General features: G+C 35.7%; 1 protein-coding gene across 8 annotated transcripts in view; it reads right to left on the bottom strand.

Annotated features, from left to right (window-relative positions):
* Positions 1-22,917, bottom strand: part of PCLO (piccolo presynaptic cytomatrix protein) — a 313,621-nt gene that overhangs the window by 65,474 nt on the left and 225,230 nt on the right. For 4 of the 8 annotated variants that reach the window (XM_072919151.1, XM_072919156.1, XM_072919164.1 and 1 more), the window contains exons 11-17: positions 17,327-17,435; positions 16,636-16,703; positions 13,888-14,099; positions 8,926-8,976; positions 7,945-8,075; positions 6,319-6,345; positions 2,876-2,969 (exon numbers count right to left, since the gene is read on the bottom strand). In XM_072919151.1, the coding sequence (XP_072775252.1) occupies positions 2,876-2,969; positions 6,319-6,345; positions 7,945-8,075; positions 8,926-8,976; positions 13,888-14,099; positions 16,636-16,703; positions 17,327-17,435 (692 nt within the window). Of the gene's footprint in view, positions 1-2,875; positions 2,970-6,318; positions 6,346-7,944; positions 8,076-8,925; positions 8,977-13,887; positions 14,100-16,635; positions 16,704-17,326; positions 17,436-22,917 lie in introns of those variants that run through there. The other 4 variants (XM_072919159.1, XM_072919160.1, XM_030291259.4 and 1 more) reach the window with 4 other exon arrangements.

Here is a 22,917-nt window from a genome sequence, read left to right as displayed (position 1 = left end):
AATAAGATTTAAATACCAATGCCTTATTGATTCATAAAAAAGATTTCCTTACTTTTGGAAATAAGAAATAGACTTCCACACCACTCAAAGATTTTTAAAATATTACTCTTTCTATAATATAGTACCTTCAAATTACAGACATAAGTTACAGAAAAACTCTTTGGTTTGTAGAATTATTTCATATAAGTAAATACTTTTATTTACTCTCTGGCAAGTAAGAAATCGGGGAAAAGAAAGCCACACCTTACAGTGTGGTCATACAGCATACCAATGGCATCATCAGCAACAGAGCTAACATCTTTTATCATCTTCTCCTTAAATTATTCTAATGCTTTCTTTCTTGCTCTGAGTAGGTATTGGACTTAGCAACTACCGCATAATATTTGCAATATGTGTACTCAGACTTCCTCTCAAATTGTAATTATTTCTACTTTATTACTTAACAAAACCATTAAATTACTAACTATTCACAGTTTAATTTATTTTTTTTTGCAACTGTCAAAGCAAAACTTGCTATAAATGTGATAAAACTAATCATTCTGACCTTGAAAAAGTCCATTTCATTTCAAAGAGTGATCTATTTCCCATAATTATTTTCATTCTAATTTCATCTAGTTTATGAAAGAGAAAAGGAAAATAAAAAAATTTTACAACCAGCTGAAGTCTAGACAGTGATGTTAAAAGAATTATATTAGGAAATATTTAGTAATATATATTTGCTGTCTGCAAGCAACACATGCTTTGATGGAGGAAAAAAGCATGGGGAAATAGAAATGTTTCTTTGAAGAAATACTGTTTATAAAAAATCATGAATTTATGTTTGAATGTGACTGCTAACTCTGTGTAACAGTGTGTGATGCAGTTTTGCTTGCTTGGTGGACAGAACACTCATTCTCAGTCAAATGCAATTATTGTCTTGTATTTCTAGTTATATCCATAACTATTTTGAAATATACATTTGTGAGGGTTATGAGTACAAATTATGGTCTCTTACATGGTGAGAGTTCTTCAGACTGTAGAGGATATTTATCATCAGCATTAAATTATTTGTGATTTAGAAACGAGCTTCACTATAGATTCTCTAAGCCAGGAGAGAATTTTGTAGGAGAAAAGTCATCCATACTGGTGCCTTAGCAGTAGATCCAAGCCAAGGAAAGGTATGGAAGGAAACTGTTCTCTGCACACAGTTCTTCTGTGTGACAAGATGCTTGAATATAAAAGATATGTGGTGCTCAAATGACGTTTACACACTTAAAACCATAAAGACTGCATAAAAGTCTCAAAGAAAGGCAAAAGGAGGGGATTTGCAAATAGAAACCAAAAAATGCAAAGCATTCAACATGTAAACTCAAGGAAAATTCAATAAAATAATGGTCCAAAAACTGACATCAAAGATACAAGATTTTTTCTTGTCATAAAAATCAGTGTCCAGGAAAACCTAGATTAATATCGTTATCCATTTGCAAAGCACCAAACAGACATTGAATTTACAACACCCCAGCACTCTTCATAACAGCTCTGTGAAATGTCACAGCAGAACCCCCAAGCAAATTAAGAAAACACAAGAATCTTTCTTAGATGAAAACCTGATTTTGGAACTATTGTTAAGACTTACCAAATAGTTTTGTAAACCAAAGAAAACGTATGGTTTCTATTGCAGCTAGGCAAACATCAGTGTGTTTTTTTTTCTGATGCTTTAATTGTCAACTAGCTACCATTTATAAAAAGCTTGCATGAAGCAGTGAGAAAACCCCATAAAAGCACTACTTCCTACTTCCAACAGGGCACCTCTGAAGTAAAACTGAGCTACTGCCTGTTAAGTCCACACATGAAGATTACATGAGCAACAAGGCAATTCCCCCTGTGGGAAGGGTTTTGTTCCATGCAAAAATGAGTATCTTAATCTATGTTCCTCTCAATGGACAGGAAGAAAGAAAAATTAAATTTTAAATTGGGAAGATTTTATTGAGGTCTTGGGGTTGTGATGGAGAAGAATATTAAAAGCATTGGGAAATCTAATCACTACAGAGCCTGGTTATTCTGGGCTTTTTTACAAGTACTGAAAGATTAAATGGCATTGTAAAGTGAAGTTGAAAGTATCAAGAACGTAATAGAAATAAAAGCAAAAAGACTCAGGACTGCATGGAAATCCAGTACTCTATAAAATATATTTCATAGTTTTAAAAAATGAATTTATCATTATTTTGCCCATTATATCTTTTTCAAATTGGTTAAAAGTCCTTTATGAGAAGAGATGGAGGAGTAGAGGACTCAATTGCTTCACACTGCTTCAGAAGGACAGTTAGGAGTTAGGAAGCTACCAGGAATCAGAAAAGACTCTGCAGACATCCTTCCTAGATGTAAGTTAAATTTTTCTATGACAAGGAAATCAAATATCCTCTATTTTTTTTTCATGTGATTCATGAAATTGGTGATAAATATAAAAATATATATCTTAAAAATATATAAAAATTATATCTCTTTTTAAAATAAAATGATGGAAACTGTGCTTTGTGTTAGCTTGCATGGCTTTTGGAACAAAGATTGACTATGATTTCTTCATTTACTTGAGAAACTTATGTCTTAATTTATTACCTTATTAATTTATTCCATTATTATTATTTTTTTAATTGTCAAGTCTGTACTTATAACATGATTATGAGTGTAATTCCTAAAAATTACCATATTAATGACTAGAAGGGCAAGAAAAGATTATTTCCATAGGAGGCTCTATCAGAGGCAAGGAAAGAATTCCTAATTTCTCCTAAACACGGCAAGATTTTACAGGGGGTCAGAGAATTGCCAGTAGCACTGCTCCCTTCACAGTGAGCACTGCAGACCATGCAAATAACCAAGAGCACCACCAGCTACGCACCTGCTCCACGGAGATATTTTTATAAATGACTGTCTGATTCCACTCAGGGTTCAAGCTTTTCTGTATGTACTTGGTTCTCCGCTTGTACTCGGCACTGAATTTGAACAAAAGAACAAAACATTACATTAGTGATCTTTTGTTTCTTTCAGCTCTAATACAAAAGAAACCCAAAACACCCACAAACTAAAAGCCAGAAAAAGAAAAGAGCTGCATATTTCATTTCTGCAGCAATTCAGGGTTACGAGAGGACAATGACAGCCTTTGGGATGTTTTCTTTGGTATGCTTTTATGAGATAATCTTTTAAAACATCTCCTGACTCTTCAGCATGCTTGCTCTGCCTAAAACCATTTCAAGATAAAGCATCAGTCAGTACATGCACATATATTTTGGCCTCTCATTGTAGGTATTGGGCTCTGATTCTAAATTGAGGTGATAATGCATTGATTTCTTTTCCACGACCATCCCATTAGCACTTAAAGTAGCACAAATTCATTATATTTATAGGCTGCAATGTCTAATTACAGGAATCCCATCTCACAAACATATTTAATGAATGCCATAAAGTAACTAATATCCTGTTAATGATTGAAACACTAATTTCTTATTGATCCTGTTGTCTACCTATCCCTCTAACTGTACTGGAAAGAAACATAAAAGTGCATCATGATCACTTTTTTTCTTTTGTCAATAGCCAGGAACAAAGGTTTGGCTGCATAATCTGTTTTAAAAATAATTTACTAATGCTTTATATCGTACTTTACATTTCCTGCAATACACTAATCTTAAACAGAATATGGATTCATTTAGCTCTGTGAACTTTGATGTCAGATTTGCTTTCATTCCAATTTTAATTTAACATAAATTTTAATGGAAAACTAAAAAACATGGGTAGAAGAACATGAGAATCTTTTAATACTTTGAAAAGCCCATAAGCTTTAAGGTAAAAAAACCCTTTTTGTCAATCTGCAATATATACCTGCTATATCTATTACTAAACAAAGTGTTCCCAGGACTGTTCTCCAGCACTGAGACAAAATGGCACAATATAACTTGTATATGCCATATTAGACTCTTTTATTGTTCCCTTACAATAACTTTTGGTAGTGTACTATTCTCCCTTCTGATTTAACTGTTTTGGTTCACACTGTAGCATTGTCCCAGACCTAATGTACTAATTCCTTTCATATGAGATAACTGAGAAGGATCACCCAGGAACACATTTAATCAGCCAGTCACTAATGATGCACCATAGCTGGTACCAGGTTGGAACAATTCTGATTTATGATTGTGTGAAAGATACATGTGCTTTACTGTCACACATATGATTTTCACTCTGTAAACTCAATTCTCCTTTGCAGTGATCCCATCTAATTAATCTGGTTTGCAGAATGGCTTTATTCTCCAAAATGAGGTGGCTCTATCCAAGCCGCCTACTAGCCTGATATCTCGAAGTGAAAGGGATTTGTAGCTATTTTTCCACTGATTTTTTTCTCTAGTCATTCTATGTATTTCCAGGTATTTTCTTGGAAATCTTGCTATCCACTATCTTTCAGTTTATTGAAAAATGTGAAAGCTTTTGGGACCTGTGAAACAAAGTATCTGTCCACCTGTGCTTATGAGAAGAAAGTAGTAACTCTCCAGAGTTCAGGGAGTTCTATCAGCCATAGCACAGAATGGCAACGGTGATTTAAAATCTAGGGGGACCAAGAGCATATGAAAAAGAAACTCACACAAAGATATTTCTTTTCATATCTTGGAAAGAAAGCTGAAATACAAAATCTGAATTCATTTCAAAATGAGATTTTGATGGCAAATAGTATTAAGTAATGCAGTTAAAATTTTAAAGCATGTCAATAGCCTACTTTTCCTACTCTCTGGTATGAGAAAAGCATCCCCTGCCTGGAACATCCTGTTTAGATGTCTTGTATTCTGCTGGTTTTAGGGAACTTCTATACTTTCATTTCTTGAAGAAAGTGGGAACGAATCCTTTGCGCACTCAGCCAAGAAAATGACACCAACATTCCCTTTCCTTTCTTGGATCTCCTTTTGCAATAAAACTTCATCACCTTTTCAAAGTTTCTGATTCTTTTTTGAAGTGTGTGAGAAGGTGATTCATGCAGTGTTGAGTTCCAGAGCTTGCAAAAGATGAAATAGTTGTTAACATGGCAGCTCTGAAATATTTCCAGTGAAGTCCATGGAATATTTGGATCTAAACTGCAAGGGTGAGCTGAGCCCACATCCATGTAGTCTGTGGTCTGTATCTGTTGCAGAGGGAGGCAGGATACCTTGACCTCTTCTAGGAAGGTGCAGAATGCTAAGATGGATGGCAGATGAAGGTTTTTAGGACTCAAAAGGGAAGGATCTGTCAAACACATTAAGTTCATACATCTGATGCACCTTCCCCCCAACAATTAACAGAGCAACAATTAACAGATTAACAGATGAAGGTGCTTTAATAAAATGCATTCATTTAACCAGTCACTGGCATGTCACTGATTATGAAATCATTTGCATTTGAAATTCAAATAGTATTACTGTGTTAAAAGTTACAAATGGCATATCTCTTTTATTTTTACTTTCTTTCTGATTCCTTAATTATAATTTATTAATATACAATAAAATGTATTACATACAATGAAAAAAGCATAATAGAATAACTGTTAAAAAGTGTAATAGACTACATGTATGAAATATGTAATTTTAACACATTCATTAATTAATTTTAGTAATTAAAAAAGAGACAGATGATAGAAATCTGTTTATTGGAATTCATCTGCTCGCTTGTTTAGTCAGAGTATTACTTTTAAGCAAATTTAAAATCGGGGTTGTAATATTTTTTATGTGCTTAGTCTGGGCTATATTCGCATATCTTGAGAATTGAGTTTTGTCTTATGTTTCCAGGACAAACAAAACACTCCTAATTTCAATAATTAAATTTTAAGTTTGTTTACCACAAATAACTACTTATGGGGTCAAACAGATTTAATTGTCCTTCCGGGCAATTAGCTAGAATTATACCTGGCTTTAATGTCTATACACTGTGCAAGGTAAATAGAGAAAAATATTCAATTTCTTTACCAAACAGAGCCTTTTTCTCTTGGCAGTAGCGTTCAAAATCTTGATACAGGTTCAGAGTTAATTATTTTTCAAGTTTCAGTGACTGAGAATGAAGTTTTAGATATCTCTGAACTAAATTCATCCAGACTTCAAAAGACATTTTGCTTGTCATCAGAGTTTGGTCTTAGAATAATACTGCACAAAGGGCATTAACTACTTATTTCCAGTTCCTGAAATGACCTAATTAGTAAATGAAAAACAGAACCATATCACAGTTTCATGCCATCAGAACTCAAGAGAACTCTGTAGTTCAGTACACAGGCTCCTTGTCTCATTCATGCACACAGAAAATGAAAGAATAAAGTTGGAAGATAGTAGACTCTACCTGGCATTTTGGACAACCATGACTTGTCTGCATATCCAGAATTTACAGAGATAGGAACACAGAAGAAGCAGCATAAGAGAAAATGAGAACAGAAATGGAAGAAACATGAATAATGAGTAGTTTCTAGTATCAGAATCAAAGGAAATAAAGGCATTAGGAAGAATCAGAATTCCAGCATGGACTGAACTACAAATTAAAGTTATTCAGCATTAACCCAATTTTCTACCTTCAGGAAAATGTCTGTGATTTTCTTTATCCCCTAAAGGCCAAGTTACATGCAAAACTATAACAGTGGCATATTTTAAAGCAATAAACCTAAACAAAACTATAATCCAATTCTTCATAACTTGGCAACAAATATAAACTGATAGATTATTGGATGAACACGCCTTTAGTTCAAAGTCTAATTTCTATATCAGTGAATATACCTGCAAAATTCCCACTAAAATTGATTTGACAAACATTTTACATGACTCTTAGGTGCATTTAAAAACCTCTCAAGCTTTAGCACCTCTTCCCCTTACATTCAGTAATAGTTTTGGGCCCAGTGCTACTGAACAATATTGAATGCTCTATAGCTGGAATAAGCAAGCCACAAAAGAAAATGTGTGGCTTTATTTATACCACTCATGCATTTAGTAGTGCTTGCCCGTATGCCAAATGGTGAGCTGTGACCTGAGCATCCACTTCCTGTTAGTCTGAGTAGAACAGAAATATAGATTTTTATTGCATTGCTCTATCCTAAGAGTCTTTTAGTATGAGCATTATTGCACAGGCAGGGGAGTTTTCAGGAATCTGTCTTTGCAATATAGAGTCTGATCTATCAGCTTAATTTTAGATATATCTATTGTGTCACTGAAGTCAGCAGCACTACTACAGCTATGTATTCTTATGCATTCGCCATATACATATGACATTCTGTAACATTAGGTCAAAAAATAGTTATAATGTTGTTGATACAGAAACATATCTTTTAAATTAAGTAATAATGAGTTCTTTGTAATTACACAGTCAAAAAAATCAATGATCTGTGAAAAATTGTTTAGCGACTTCTATAGACATTAAATATAAAATTAGCAGTATTTCTAAAACCATATCTTCACTCTTAAAAAAAGTATCATAAAATACAGATGGAAAGATTTATTTTCTGACAAGTATTTCTTTGCTTTTTTGCTATAGTGCAACCTTAAATCTATCTCAGGTACTTTAATTTTGCTTTTTTGCAAATCAATCCTAAATTCAGATGGTCTTGAGCTGAAGCAACCATTCCATGCTAGATTTAACATGCAGCTTTCTTTATTACAGAGAGTATTGCATCTATTTAGCACATTTTCATTGAGGCAGTTGTTATTTTAAATATTATTACAGGTATTGTAATTTTGAAAAGGAAACACAAAAAAACCCACAAACATATATCTACAGGAATGATCATAAATTTCCTAAGGTCATTGGCAAAATATGTATATTCTCCTGGGAATAGGATCTGACTCTGTATTAAAAATCCACCATTTATGCTGGTGTTGAACCTGGATTTTCTATAGCAATAACTCTTAGTTCTGTTTATTAATGCCACGTAGCAAAACTAAAGTAAAAGAAAGTTCAGGTTAAAATTTGTCCTACACTTACCCTCTTCCTGGAAGAAGATAAACTTTAACAAAGGGGTCGGAATAGCCATTGTTGTCTCTGGGAGCAAGGTTTCTTGCCTGAAGGATGTGGATGATAAGGTTGCCAAGGTGTTTGTCATAGTTGATTTGAAGCTAGTGAATGCATTAAAACACAGTAGGGTTATTTTTTACTTTTAGTTTCAGAGTGATTCAATATTTCCTAAACCCTTTGAATAAAATGAGTTTTAGACCTCTATGTTTCATCCAAATAAACACATTTCAGAAGTTTCTGTCTCTTTCACCTGACTAGAATGAGATGCTAGATCATCACACTGGACCTTGAAAAAAATGGAAACAACCATATTCCAATCAGGAAAAAGCAAAGGAAATTTGAACACTCGATATTGTCTGATCAATAGCCAGTTTATTGAGTGTTAATGACACACATCCTATCCACCTGGAGGCCAAGTTTGACAAGGATGATATAATACTATAGAAAGACTCTTTGTGCTAACATAGAAGAGAAAGGTTAATCACGAGGGAATAAGCTCCCAGAAATCTATAGGAAGTTAGGCTTCACTTGTTCTGCTGTTCTCTTTTTGAGTGTTTTAAAAGGCTAAAGTCAATTTACATAAGGGATAACCATAACTTGGTATGACATGGAAATAAATACACTGCACTATAAGAAACCCACAGTGATTCTTGCTTTATTCTGTAAACTGGAATTTCTAAGGAAAACCACAATAAGTGGCCAAAGATTAAGGGTTAGAATGAATTTAACTGTCCTTTTAGTCCCTTTGGGAACAGTAGCATTTTCCATTCTTCTGGTTGTATTTCATAATCCAACGTTAAAGACGGGTGCAAAAATCAAGCATTGACTTACATTGGTGATATTTTAAGGGATTTGAGTTGAATGACAGAGGTAGTTTTCTGGAAACTTATTTCACAGAAAAAAACCAGCCAGTATCAACAACAGTCTACACAGCAAAACCTACACATTTACCTGTATTTCTCCGGTGATTGGATGGGAAGAGGACTTTGTAGTTTCCGTGGGCTGCCAGATTAAAAATACATAGATTTTCAAAGTTAACTTTTTTAACAGGTGTGCTTTATACTGCTGCACTGCTACATTAAAAAAAAACCCAAAAACCTGTGTCCAGCTATTACAGTCAAAACTATGTTATATATTTCAACAGCACTTAAAGTCCAGCCCAGCAATTTTGATCAGCCTTTATGCAGGTACAGAATCAAACAACTTCAACACCAAATCTTTACAATCTGACCAGACAAGGAGGTATGGGGATAAAAAAACCACATAGCATTAACCCTGTCTAACAAACATGAGTGTTGCCAAGAGAAAAAAGGACCATGCCAAAGAAACATAGCTGTATATTTCTGTCAATATGAGAAAGTCAGAGAGAGGAAAAAGTTACTTTAATATAAACTGAGTTTAGGTGGAAGTGGGTAGAAAGACTGGAAATGGTACTATACTAAGTGGTGTGTATAAAGTGGGTTACACAATTGCAAGCCACCTCAAATAACGTCTTTTACTTTATTCTGTGTTTTCTGATAGTCAATTCAGCTACAAGACTTCATCTGCAAATTCCTCTCCACACTTTCTGTGACACGAAATTTAAATTTTCTGTCCTAACTTTCCTCTCTCCTTTATCATTAAACTTGTCTAGGTTTTTGACAAAAAGCAATAGAATCCTTTATGTTTCTTTCTGCCTTTTTTCCCCTCATTTGTTTGTGGAAAATAATATCACCACTTGATTAGAATCCTGAACTCACAAAAATATGTTGTTCTGTTAAATGTTGGTGTCCTCGGGCCACTCTAGACCAACCTCTAATCTGCAAGCCATCAGTCAAGCATCAGTAGTAGGAGTTTAATATTTTTGTATTCTCTCCATATCTGCTTTCTTGGTTGATGCAGCAGGAAACAAATGGTGCAAACAAGGACACACCTACTGTTCTCTGGAGACAGGTCTGGAAGCCATCATTTCCTATTCCTCCAGATGTGAGCAGCTGCCTGATATTATTCCATGTAATTTGTATTTCTATCACTTTCCTAGAAGGGTAAAAACCACCTGCCTCTTTTGTGCTGCCAGAAAACCCAAGAAAACATTTCAAAGCTCTTTTAAGATGTTGGACATCAACTGCTTTAAATTAGGCCAATGAAGTGCCCACATTTCCTGCACCACAGCATGAAGGTGATGCACTACCCTTTTCAGGTTTCTGTTGAAGAAACATCCACTCAATCAGTCAGATCTACAGATGAGAACTAACCAGAAAATTCACAGCTGAAAACTATCACAATGAAAACACAGGAGAAAACTAGCCCAAATCTGCATGTTATATGGATATATTCACTGTCTTGTGTTGCCTTATTCTTTTTTGGTTTACTGTTTACCTTGCCTTCCTGATGTGTTTCTTTATGAGCACAAGCTTTACCAGAAAATAAAAAACAAAATCAAAAACCAAATGCAAATCAAACACGATATGTCTGTAAATGAATTTGCATCCAAAAACTAATTCTCATGAAAAAATTTGTAATCAACTTCTCTTGGTACCTTACAAAGCTTTTAAAGAAGTTTATTCATCCAAAAGCTAAAATAACTCATCAGTAGTCTATAAAATGTTCTGAATCTGAAATGAAATTTTAGATTGATAGCAAAATACTCCTATAACTTTTTAGGTACTTGACAAGACTAATCAAAGAGTGAATTTCACTGATTTTGCCAAAGACAGGGAGCTACCTGAGCATCATGCAGAATTTCAAAATAGGGCATAAATGGCTTATATTTCTCATACTTTACCTTTACAAATGGATTTTGTTATACTGAATAGTTCTGATCTCAGGCTATACCAGCAGTTCTTATCTCAGGCTGTACCAGCACTGACACCACCAAAAATAACATGGAGTTAGCTGTGTTGTGGCTACAAAATCACTGCCAGTTAGTCTGAATGCTCTCATTTTTCATGAGTTGGAATAGCAAGAATAATGAGTCTGCTCACTCCTAATGTCATGTAATATGGAATGTAGGAGTATGGATAATGTAGGAGGAGTTCATAGAGAAAGGAATGGGCATGATGAATTTGTATGGACTTCTAAAGGTGGTTAAGGTGGTTTGTAGAGTGGACTCTGTAAAATAAAGGTGCACTTTTATGATTGTATATCATTGTTGAATCACTGTATCATTTACAAGACCATGATTCAATACATAAAATATTCTGTTTTCTCTGATGCCAGCAGATTTAAAACTGATCATGAAGAATTACCCATATATTTTAAAGAAACATGAATAATTTAGGCTGAAAGAGACCATTCAAAGCCATCTGGTCTAACCCCCAGCTCAGAGCTGGGCCAGCTTTGAAGCTGCTTCCACACTGAGAGGCAGAGATGCAAATAAATATCTTTCTTTATCACGGCCTCAGTGAGGATTAATTTGTAAAGAGGGAAAGTATTTCATAGTTGACTTTTTTAGGAGCTAAAGTATTTTCAGATTTAGAAAAAAAACCCAATCCATTCTTCATATTAAATGTTACTATAGGTCACTTATATCCTGGATGTAATCCTCACCATAGAATGATCATGTATTTACACTGCAAAAGAAACAGGTCTGCACAAGATATTGTCAGCTCAAGGCTTCCAAGGGTTAAATCTCTCCTGCAGTGGCTAATCAATTTCAGCCTAATTACTTTTGATACTCCCACATGGACTCATGTAAGAGATGGTGCTTTGTAATGCCATCACACCTGCTCAGTGACGACCATGAGGTGAAACTGGTTAAAGCCAGGCTTTGATGCACTATGCACTATAGTGTATAGTGTATATATTCTGTAGTAACAATAAATATGAGAAAATTGGCACTGCAGAATATGGCACAGACACAACAATATTTCTAGAGTGTATATTCTATACAAAAATCCTTTAAAAAGTACTTGCTAAAAATAAAAACAGTTGAAAAAACAAGATCTAGGCAGTTTGGATATTTAGTCTGTCATGATACTTTGGCAGGGCTGCAGCCTGCCTAGAAATGCTGTCAGCCCAAGGCAAAGAGCAGTTCCAGAAAGGATGAGCTTTCTCTTCTAACAGAGCTCAACACCATTATAAACTTGGCCTGAAGTCAATGAACAGAAACTATACAAGTCAACAAGAGCTATGCTTGTTATGAAAGAAATGACTCTCAACATGATTTTCACAAATAAGCAAAGAATGTTTTAGATATTTACCTGACTAGTTCTGACTTTTGCATCTCCTACACAAAGGCATTAGTTCTAACAATTTTTTGTTTCATCTTTATAAGCCTAGAGCAGAATTTTCTGAAAGAATCCTAAATCCTCTGTGAAGCCAGAAATTAAATTTATGCATCTAACTTTAGGTGACCTGCTACAGTGCCAAAGCTGGGAACCCAGTCTCCTCAAGTGGACAGAATGGGGCACCTCTCCAGGATATACTGCACAGCAGGGACTTATTGATCTCCCTACTGTGAATTTAGGAGTGTGATTCATCTCACCAAATGTGAGATCTACATTTCAGTGTAGATGGTGGCATGTGCACTGAGCCCTGTTCTCTGCATGCAGTGCTTGCACTGTGATGGCAGGTTTCACCCAGCCACAGGATCTGTACTTCAGAAACTTATTATTCTCAGTGGCAAAAACCATGCACATGGCAAACAAGTTCATATGTAAATGTATACAATATCCAGAGTATGCTGTGGTGAATCTAACTATTGACCTAAGGATGAAGCAATTCTGCTACTTCCCTGAAGTTAGATCCAGTAAATATTGGCATATGGATTTAACTTCTGCATCACACACCTGAATTAGTTTGTAGATAGTTTATGGGCATTGTGGCAAGACAGAATTACTATCCAAATCAAACTGATCAACAAATATCTTCCCAGTTTATACTAAATTGCTAGATGAAAATGATTTTTGTGTTTCCTCTCACATGGAAGTTGTGTTGGCATGTTGAAGAACTGTCTGAAATGAGCAGATGCCATTTGCTGGTTCTGGTTCATGCAGTACCTAAACTCATCTGTCCAAATCACAGACACAGTTTCAACAGCACAATACTAAAAACATAGCTATAATGCAGTAGGAACCTGACAGTCCCCAAAATGAATAAAAGTGAAGAGTAATAAATGTTTAGAAAGCAGTTTGTTTGCAATGTGAAGCATTGTAAGTGTGTCAGAAGCTGGATATTCAGAATAGCAATCAGCAGTCTTGCACATTGCTTAAGCAAATGCAGTCTTCAAAGAACTGAGTTTCACTTCAGGTCTTGACTTTTTTGACATAAAATGTAAAAATGTGACAGATGACTTTATGATCTAGTTTTCAATTTTAACTGTGTAAAAATGCTAGTAAATTCCCACTTTTCCCTTTTTAGGTGTGCAGATGCACAAGAACTTTAGCTGAGGAATGGACAGGATGTGGCAAAGAAAATGAGAAATTATGCTTGACAAGTTCACAGGAATTAGCTAGTGGCAAAACACATTTTAATGGCAAATGTTTTCAATTCCAAATTGTTTTCAATCCTTCCCTGGCTTTCAGAGACTCATTATTGCTATGATTATTCATAGCTTGTAACACTTTGAGCAGTAGTTTAGTACAGAGAGGAAAGTTATGGTCTTAGCACTATGAGCTTCTTTAGTAGAAATAGTACCTCACCATCATGTAGGATGCACTTGAAAAGCAAGAGCAACAAAGGCTGTAAAGAGCAGTTATTTTATTTAACAATAATATTAAGGGTTTTTTTTTTTTTTGAGGGACAAATCTCTTGGATAAATCATGTAATCTTTCCTTATGTCCAGATTCAATATCTTAACAGTCATATTCATTGTTATCCAGGATATGAGTTTTCCAAGATGTGATGGGATTTCTTGCTACACCAAAGGAGGTAAACAGGCAGTCTTTTCCTGTCATCAAAAGGTTCTTGCTCCATAAATTGGAAATTTCTTACCTTGCTGCTGTGCCGCTTTTTGCTCACTGAGGGAGAACCAGGCTGACCAGGGCTAGGAACAGCACTGGAGGTGGCAGAAGTGGTTCCAGAGTGGGCATGAGATCCCTTTTCCACTCCTGATGTAGCAACCAGAGGCGACTGCTGTAGAGAAACCTTTTGGAGCTCTGCAGCCAGCTGCTTGGGATCAACCCCTGGGGACTTTGCTTTATCTACTGGATTAAAGCAAGAGAGCTTTGTATTGATAATTGCCAGCACATCCAGATCCATCTTGACACAGTACAGGGACAGCAAAACAATCCTTACAAGTTTTCATGTCATCTGCCTGTATACTTTGAAGATGCAAAAGGCATCCTGTGAAAAATAGACATTGCTGCCACAGCACTGGCATCCCAATTCCAATCTTCCTGTGCTAGTGCTACTTGCTAGTGCTATTTACCAAAAAAGCTTTCTAAGGCAGTACTTCTAGTTGAAGAAAAACAGGCATTGCTGATCATTTTGAATCAAACTGGAGCAAATTGCAGTTTTAAAGACTGTCCAGTGCTATCGTTCATTGTTTGAAACTGGTCAAGTTTCACTAAATATCTGAACTTTCATGTAAAAGGTTTAGATCTCATTTTAACTTTTTTTAAAATAAATTGGACATTGAACATTTTGAATCAATTGGACATTGCTGCTGAGATAATTTACACAAAAATAAAGAGAAAAAAGCCTAAAAACTTTACTATCACAAATTAATTAAAGAAAATATGTAAACAAATGAAGGCTAAAAGCCCTGATTCATCTTTCCTTATTACTCACACCTTTGTGAGGCTTCTGTAGTAGAAGTCTGATTGCCCTCCCTGATGACCAGGAATTTACCCTTTGGAGATAGCAATTTCTATGTTACACAGACATGAAATCAAGTAAGTATTGTATATGCTAGACTGACTAGAGTTAAAAGAATGCTAGGCACAGCTTGGTTCCCAGGTTCTCAGAAGTAGGAGAGGTTTAAAATGAGATTTCAGCCTTATCCTGCCTGCTTGGCTAATTCATTTTTCTTTCAGAGAAATGGGGATTGCTCCCTTCTAAAGCATAAACAGTCTGCCAAACCTCAGAGGTAATGGCAATAACTCTACAGAGTTGTTCCAACTTAGAAATCACTATAAGATTGCCAGACTATGAGGAAACATGACTGCAAGAATGGAACAATTTTGTTCTATTTCTGTTCCTTCTCATGTTGAGTTTTCTTCATTAATCAAAAAGCTGTTTTATTCTAGTTTTTGTCCTTTCCAAAACTGATTTCAATGTCTTTCAATGACTTTCAGTGTTTTTGGTGGTTTTGATCTGTTCACAAATTGAAAAAAAATATGGGTAGCTGTGCTTCAAAGCTCTGTCATACTTAGTCTTTGCTTTCAATTACTATCAATAACATAAATTTTCAGCTAAAGGTAGCTTGATGGTAAGTATATTAATAGCCAGGAAATATCACATGTCCAGAAAATGGAGGATTCAATCCAGGTAATTTAGGTACTGGTTGATAAAAGAGCAGCCACAAAACCACAGAAGCCAGAGTAGACCCACTGAATGGTGAGTGAAGCAAACTTAATCTGCACTGAGCTTGCAGAGGGGGTGCATTACTAGTGAGATTGTGGATGTTGATTCACAGTTAGCTCAGATATGGCTGATACAATGACCAAAGCCTGCAGTTCTGGTATTGATTGAACAGCAGGAAATCCACCCAAAAGCACTGCCATCATAGAACTCACATAAGAAAACTGAATACTTGCTATTGCATCCCTGTATCCAAGTAAATACTGTTTTTTTGTCCCTTACAGAAGGCCACAACCCTTGTATTAGGCTAACAGGTACTTTCATCAAGGTCTTTCCCAGCACTGACAATTCTATGGTTCTGTGATCCATAGAATTAGGACCTGTGTGTTTTCTGGACTTGCAGTTTGCTGGGAGCTTTATTTTGGCCTCTTTGGCTGCAACTGTCTAATGACCAGATGGCTACAACCTAAATTTGTCTGAGTTACCCTTCACCTTGTATAGTGGTGTGGTATAGTGCCCATCCCTCATTATTTTTATATAGAAAGGCACAGCTGTAGTTGTACTGGGCAGACTGAAGTATTTATGACTCCAGATTAATAATGCAGTTTATAGGAGCAGAGGCCTGGGGTGGCTGCAGAGTGCTCAAGGTTTGGACACAGGATGGCAGATCCCCTTTCTGAGGACACCAGCGAAGTGTCACTGGCCAGGTACTGACACATGTGCAAACCCAGGGGCTGGGCAAAGTAAACTTTAGGGACAACAGAAGGAAAAGGACAACAACATATCACATGTTAACTTCACAGCATCCAGCACCCACAGGTACATTTCCTCTGGGCAGCTTTCCAGCCACTCTGCCTCCATCCTGTAGGGCTGCCTGGTGTTGTTGTGACCCAGCTGCAAGACCTGATATTTTGTCTTGATGATTCTCATGCAATTGGCCCAGGCTCATTAATCCAGCCTGCCCAGATTCCTCTGCAGGGCCTTCCTACCCTCCAGCAGATCAACACCTGCCCAAATTTGTGCTGTCTGCAAACTCGTTGAGGGTGCACTCAATCCCCTCATCTTGCCTTTTTATATAAGGCATGGTCCCTTTTCTACCCATGGAAATATATGAGATGTAACACCAGAGCTTACAATACTAACATACTAGCTTATATCACATCAAATTTTCAGCTGCTATCCAGCCCTACAATATCAAAGCAACTTCTTTTCTCTCACCTGCCCTTACTGGCTCATGCAGCTCCAGGTGCTGGGGATTCTCAGAGTCCGAGAGCATGTTCAGGTCCCTAAAGAAAGCAATTGGAAGCCTGAGACAAAAGAAACTCTTTCCTCATACCCTCATTATTGTATTAAGTAGGTAAATGAATAGTGGTTCATGACAGAAAGCAGCTCCCAAGCATGGTCCCTTCTTAGCTGATATATATTTGCAATGCTGTTAAAGAGCTGAGAAGAAAAGCTTCTTTTAAGGTGAAATCTTTAATGGATTTAATGCAAGTGTATGCATTTCTCATGATGCTTAAATGACTTTCATCTAAAGGATACAGATTTCACTAGAAGTCCAGTTATTACTAAGTTACCTTCTTTTTCTAACACCAGTAAATTCAGTGAACTGTATGTTTGTCATGAGAGGAGATTGAGGCCTGACAATGGAGTTATCATTGTTCATAAAAGCATAATTACTAGCATCTGATTCAGTTTATCTCTCCTTCTGACTTTAAGAGAAAAACAGAACAAAAAGGTCTCCAACAGTCACAGTGAGCTCTTGCTTATTATTACATTGATGTTTTGCACTAACAAAGGTTCCACCTTAACAACTGTAAATTAAAATTAAAAAAAAAAAAAAAAAAAAAAAACAAAAGCCATGAAAAGCCAAAAAGAAATGGAAACAGAAAGATGGGGAAAAACTCACAGTCTTACACATATTTCTGCTTCCCCACTCTGCTGAATAATAATGTTCTGGACCTCTTCATAAGTTTTCCCAGTCAAGGGGATGCCATTCCATTCCAGCACCTGCATTCCTAAGAAGGCAAAACAGCAAGAGGTCAAGGGCTCAGATTTTGACAAAGGCATCAGATAGATCCTCCTTGCCTTGCTTTGACAAGGCAATTTGATGTGACATTCAGTGAATGTTGTCCAAATGGCACAAGACATTAGCAAAGCCCTTTCACTTCACACAGATTAAATTATTGAATGTTATTGTCCCTTCAGCTATAACTTACCTGCCGAAACAAGACAGGAGATTAATTCTCTCTGTTTCAAAGTATACATGCACTTTACACTGGGTTGCATGATACTGAAAAATTTTTCCAATATCAAAAACATGCACACCTACCAGCATGGCAAGAAACCAAAACATTCTATATATCAGACATTTCCTGGCCAGCCATGGTCTTGGAAGATAACTGTTTCCTACAGTGACAAATTGCTGCTAAGAAGCTGAGCCTCAAAAAGGAATAATTTGTGAATGTGATTAGATAATTTAAATATCTTTTCTTTACTTTATCACTTAAAAAAATAGAAAAAAGTGAAGGCTGTTGGACTAACCAATTTTAATGAAAAACATTACCGTCCACATTTCAAACATTAGCCTGGTTCCACTTTAACAACTTTATATTGTCTTCCAAGTGTCCCAGGACTGAGTCAGGAGACTCAATATGGTTCAATGTATCTGTACAAAGAAGTTTTTGCAGAGTATTTGCAGAGTATTTTTGCTCAGAATTTGCAGAGTCAATCCCTCTATAAATCATGTGAGGTATATTCTTATAAGATGAGAAGTCTTCTGGTTAAGGTGAAATGCTTACACAAAGCAAACCCTAAATTCATATCTGGGACTTACAACTGAGATCCTGAGAAGTGGGTTCAAATTTTTAATTAATTAATCATAAGAACTCCAAACAGATTAACCTCTCACCAATGTACAAGTGTCAGAATCCAAGCCTCTGCCTCTAGTCGGAAAAAATTGCTTAATGGGATAAGATACTGAATTATTAATAGTCCACTAAAAGCAATGCATTACAAAACATCTGAAAACCACACCACCCACACAGCAAAGAAAACCACAAACACTTAGCTTGCTACCACTTACACAGATAAAACCAAGTCTTCATCTGGGTCATATTTTAATCTCAAAATCCAATGCTGTTGCATATAACAAATGGGAAAAATAATGAAGTGAATTGTGGAGATAAACTCATAGAAAAGCATGCTGCTAAATAAAATACAATGAAAAATGTTCATGGAATAAATCAGACTAAATTATTTGACAATGAAAGACTATGAGGAATAAATATACACATTTGTATTCCAAAATTTTCCATAGTAGTCCATGAATTAGGAGTTGAAATATCAGAATTGGGTATAACTGTAGTCAGCCAGAATTTATCATTTTGTTTGTAGAAGTTTACAAAAAAACAAACTGCGCAGAACAACTAAAAAGCAATGCTCAGAAGGCAGTAAAGCCAGCTGCCTAATGTCAAAATAGATTTGACTTTTCCTAAAATTTAGCCCCTTTCACTTACCAGTCATGATTCAAAAACATGATCTTACTTTTGCTTGTTAAAGCAGATCTGATTTTAAACTCAGTTCCTCTGGAATAAAGCAAGTAATTATGAGCAAACTCATTTCCCCCTGATTTTCAGTCATACAAATATAACAGCATGAGCTTGGTCTTTAGGCTTTTAGAAAGGAAGGAACTGAAGTTATTTTTGTCCTTTTTTTTTTTTTTAATGTGTGCCCTCATAATGCTATCATGGCATAGGATGTAATGCATGACATTATGAACCTTGTGAGTAAGACAAGTAAAACCCCCACTTCCATGTAGTAGCAAGGAACAAGAACAAAAGTTGAAAGATTTAGATATTTGAGAGAGCAGCTAACATAGTTTTATTACCAAAAAAAACCCCTTTATCAACAAAATACTTTGAGCTACGTGAGCTTCTCTGCTGGGCTTATCTCAGCCTGCTGGTATGGCTTCAGAAGAAAATTTACCAAGGGAGCACTAAGGCTATCATCAGCAGCTCACTTTAATTTAAGAGACTGGCAGGAAGAACTTAGATGAGTACCACTACAGTGCCAGGATTTGGAAACCAAGTCCTGTGGGTCTCAGATTCAGACAAAGAGAGAAACAGAATGTTTCTAGCCAGGCAGAAGCCTGGGAAAAAGTTAGAGAAGAATAGAAATAATTCTTTATCTCTCTTGTTGTTCACATTGTTTATAGTTAAGTTCTATCACTGTTCGTCAAGCACTCTGCACCAATGGTGTGAGTTGTTTTCACTTCAGGACCAATAGAATTGGTCCTCACAAAACTCTGTATAAAAAAGCAGTATATTTTGCATAAATCAGAGTTTTACTCTCAACAACCTTCTGAGTCAGTCTTTTCATTCCTGTCCTGCCTCAACAGCAACAAAGTCTGACTTCCATTGGTGAGAGTTCAGCAGTGTGTGCAACAGCCCTGTAGTCACTGATTGGTCACAAGGGACACACACACATGAACAAGGCAAGAAATGGAGAGGAAATGGAATTTCAACAGCCTCAGCTAACACAGAGATCCATTTAGGCTGTCATTACAGAGGTATTTTCTTTTTATTGTGTGTCCAGTGGATCCATGAATGCTTAAAATCAAGCAACTTAAACATGACTGAACTGATCAGATTGATAACCTTTAGGTCTAAGAAAAAAAACTGTAGGCAAGAAGCTGATTTCTCTTTTCTCAGCATGTAATTGCTATAGACATTTTGTTCAATAAAAAGGTATTGTTGCAAAGAAAACTTTTAGAAGAAATGCAAGTCTAATTAACAAAAAGAGAGAAAAAGTATTGAGAAGTCATAAGAGATTTGTGATAATTTTTTTTTTCCTAAAACCAATCACATTCTGTCATTGGTCTTTGGTAGTCAGGACATGATAGTCACATTTCCAAAAGTTTGCATGCTTAAAATCACTAGTTTAGTAGGACAAAAAATAAAAAAGAAATAGGAAGATGAGAAAACCTGCATTGCTCCATGGAAACTCTGCTGACTGAGGAAGTACTAGTAATTGGCCTGATAATCAAATACATAATTTCTTTTAGCATTTTTCATTCTTTAGCTGAATGTGGTTGTAGATGTAACATTCCTATTGATAAAACAGCACAAAACAAATTATAAAATATGCAGATAGAATAGGTCTTTGTATTAGTTTCTGTCAGCTGGAAGGAACATTATTCGTCTCAGTTTTCACCCATCTTACTTGATTTCTAATATTTTATCTCCTCTTCAGACTCATCTTTCAGACATAGCTAGCTTCATTATTAAAGTTGAAATTGAAAGGAATCCGAAAATCATCCAAGGATTTGATTACTCTAAACACAAGACTTGACACAGTTGATTCAAATAAAGAAACATTAAACTGAACCACTGAACATCTCTTGAATTTTGTTCCCCTTTGTAACATAATGTACACTATTATACAGCTAATCTCAGTCACTTTTAATGCACTATTATACTGCAGCCTTCCTTATTCAGTATACCCAAGGCACCCAAGAAGTGGAAAAACTGTTGTTTGCTGTGTAACTAAGAGTTTGTAATTATTTCCAACTCTACTTGTGCATAAAACCTATTAGTTTTCCATTCATTTTAAATTCTCAGAACTGCTGTCCTACTGGAATTTAAAAATATCTAAATATTACAGTCTTAGAATACAGCCTCTGATTTTGGTTGCACCATAGTTATACCCACAGATTGCTGGGGTTCATTTTCTGCTTCTTCATAGTTTATATTGTTTATTCTTATACATAATAAACATGTCAGTTTGAATTGCATTTTTCACTGATCTAATGCTTACAGAGGAAAATGAAATTGGACTCTATAGACTAGCAACTTCAATCAGTAAAATATGAATATTTCTGTCTTTCTATATCATGTAAGAATTAAAATCCAGGAACATTACTTTGAAATCCCAGGAAGTGCTATCAAAGTTAAATGTGTGCTCAGAATAAAGAGAAACAATGTAAACTCGCCGTCTGACATTCAATACTAAATTACTTTATGGTCTGTACTCTCCAGTTATTTTTCTTTTATTTCTAAACCTTTTTGATGGCTCAAAATAGATTGATGAAAGTCAATATTTTAATGTATTTCCCCAAACTGCTGGTCATGAACAACACCAAAACTCATTATTTTCTGTTGACACCTTAACTTCTTCTTCCATTTGTCATTCACACTCAGGCTGAATATTTTCCACTTATTACAATAATTATTATATAGGCAACACTCACGATTCTTAAAAATGGATATGTTGTTCATAGAGTAGAAATTATATAATATATTCCCCTATGCCTTATGGGTGCTGTACTACTATAAAATGACATTCATAAAAGTTTGGCCAGAGCATATCAACCCTGTATGAGGTGTACTTGGCATTTTTTAGCAGCTATATACCCCATCACTGCCTTCAGATTTAGATACATGCTGGCACATGATTCCATAGATCACCCTTCAGTCTGAACTATGCTAGAGCAACAAGTACTATGCTAAAGCAACTTGTACTTGTGTGACCTAATTGAAGTTCTGGCAATTCAAATGAAGCTTAGAGTTACTGTTTATGAAAAAAAGTGTGATATAATTGATAAGTTTATAGTGTTTTCACCATTACTATAGCCTCAAAGATTGGTTTACATTAGAGTTGCAGAGAGATGATCAGTTATACCATGCTGAACAAAATGTTGCGGTGCATTGTAATTATTCAGTGTTTTAGAAAAACAAGTGGTTTTTGTAATATGGTGTTTGTCACAGTATATCACACTACACAGTAGTATTCTCTCTGCAGATATTAATTATTGGGCAATTAATTTGGCTAGAGATAAGAAACCCAACTGACTCCTGGGTTGACTGACAGGAACCTCAACCAATTATGTTCCATCCTGAACTGCAGACATCTCACTGGTCCAGGAGCTGGGCAGTGTCAAAGATCAATGAGCCATCCAGGCAAACCCCCTTTTTGAAGAGGGGTTCAAGGAATACAGTCTCCCTGTTGCCATATAAACATTAGGAAAATGGTTGTCTCTATCTCTGACCCACTCCCCTGCCTTCACAGTGTTTACTGAAGCTACAGAGCAGAATGTATTTACTTTGTTTTCAGTAACATCATATAAGAGATTATAATGCCTTTGCCAGAGAGATGACCTTCCTGTGTAATGCTCTAATTGACTTGAAAGTCTTAAACATTTCATTATTAGGCTGTGCTCAAAAAAAACCTCCTCTACTTTTAAAAGCAGTTTACTATTAAGATTTTTTAAAATTATGTAATAATATGTGGTAGAATGAAAAAGTCTGTTAATTCCAAGTCACCTTAAGATTGACCTAAAGATAGTTAACAGCAAGGCAGCAGGAATTTCTCTTTGCTGTCTCTTCCATGAATGGTAAATAGCTAAAACCATTCTTTTCATGGGAGTTTAATGCCAGATATGAATTTAGATTAGTATATCCCTGCCTGGATTATATATTTATATTTTTGGATTCCAAGTTC

This window comes from Taeniopygia guttata, chromosome 1A, assembly GCF_048771995.1.
Source record: "Taeniopygia guttata chromosome 1A, bTaeGut7.mat, whole genome shotgun sequence".
Classification (NCBI taxonomy): Eukaryota; Metazoa; Chordata; class Aves; order Passeriformes; family Estrildidae; genus Taeniopygia; species Taeniopygia guttata.
Note: the sequence above shows the minus strand (reverse complement) of the source record. Positions and strands in the feature narration are given on the sequence as shown.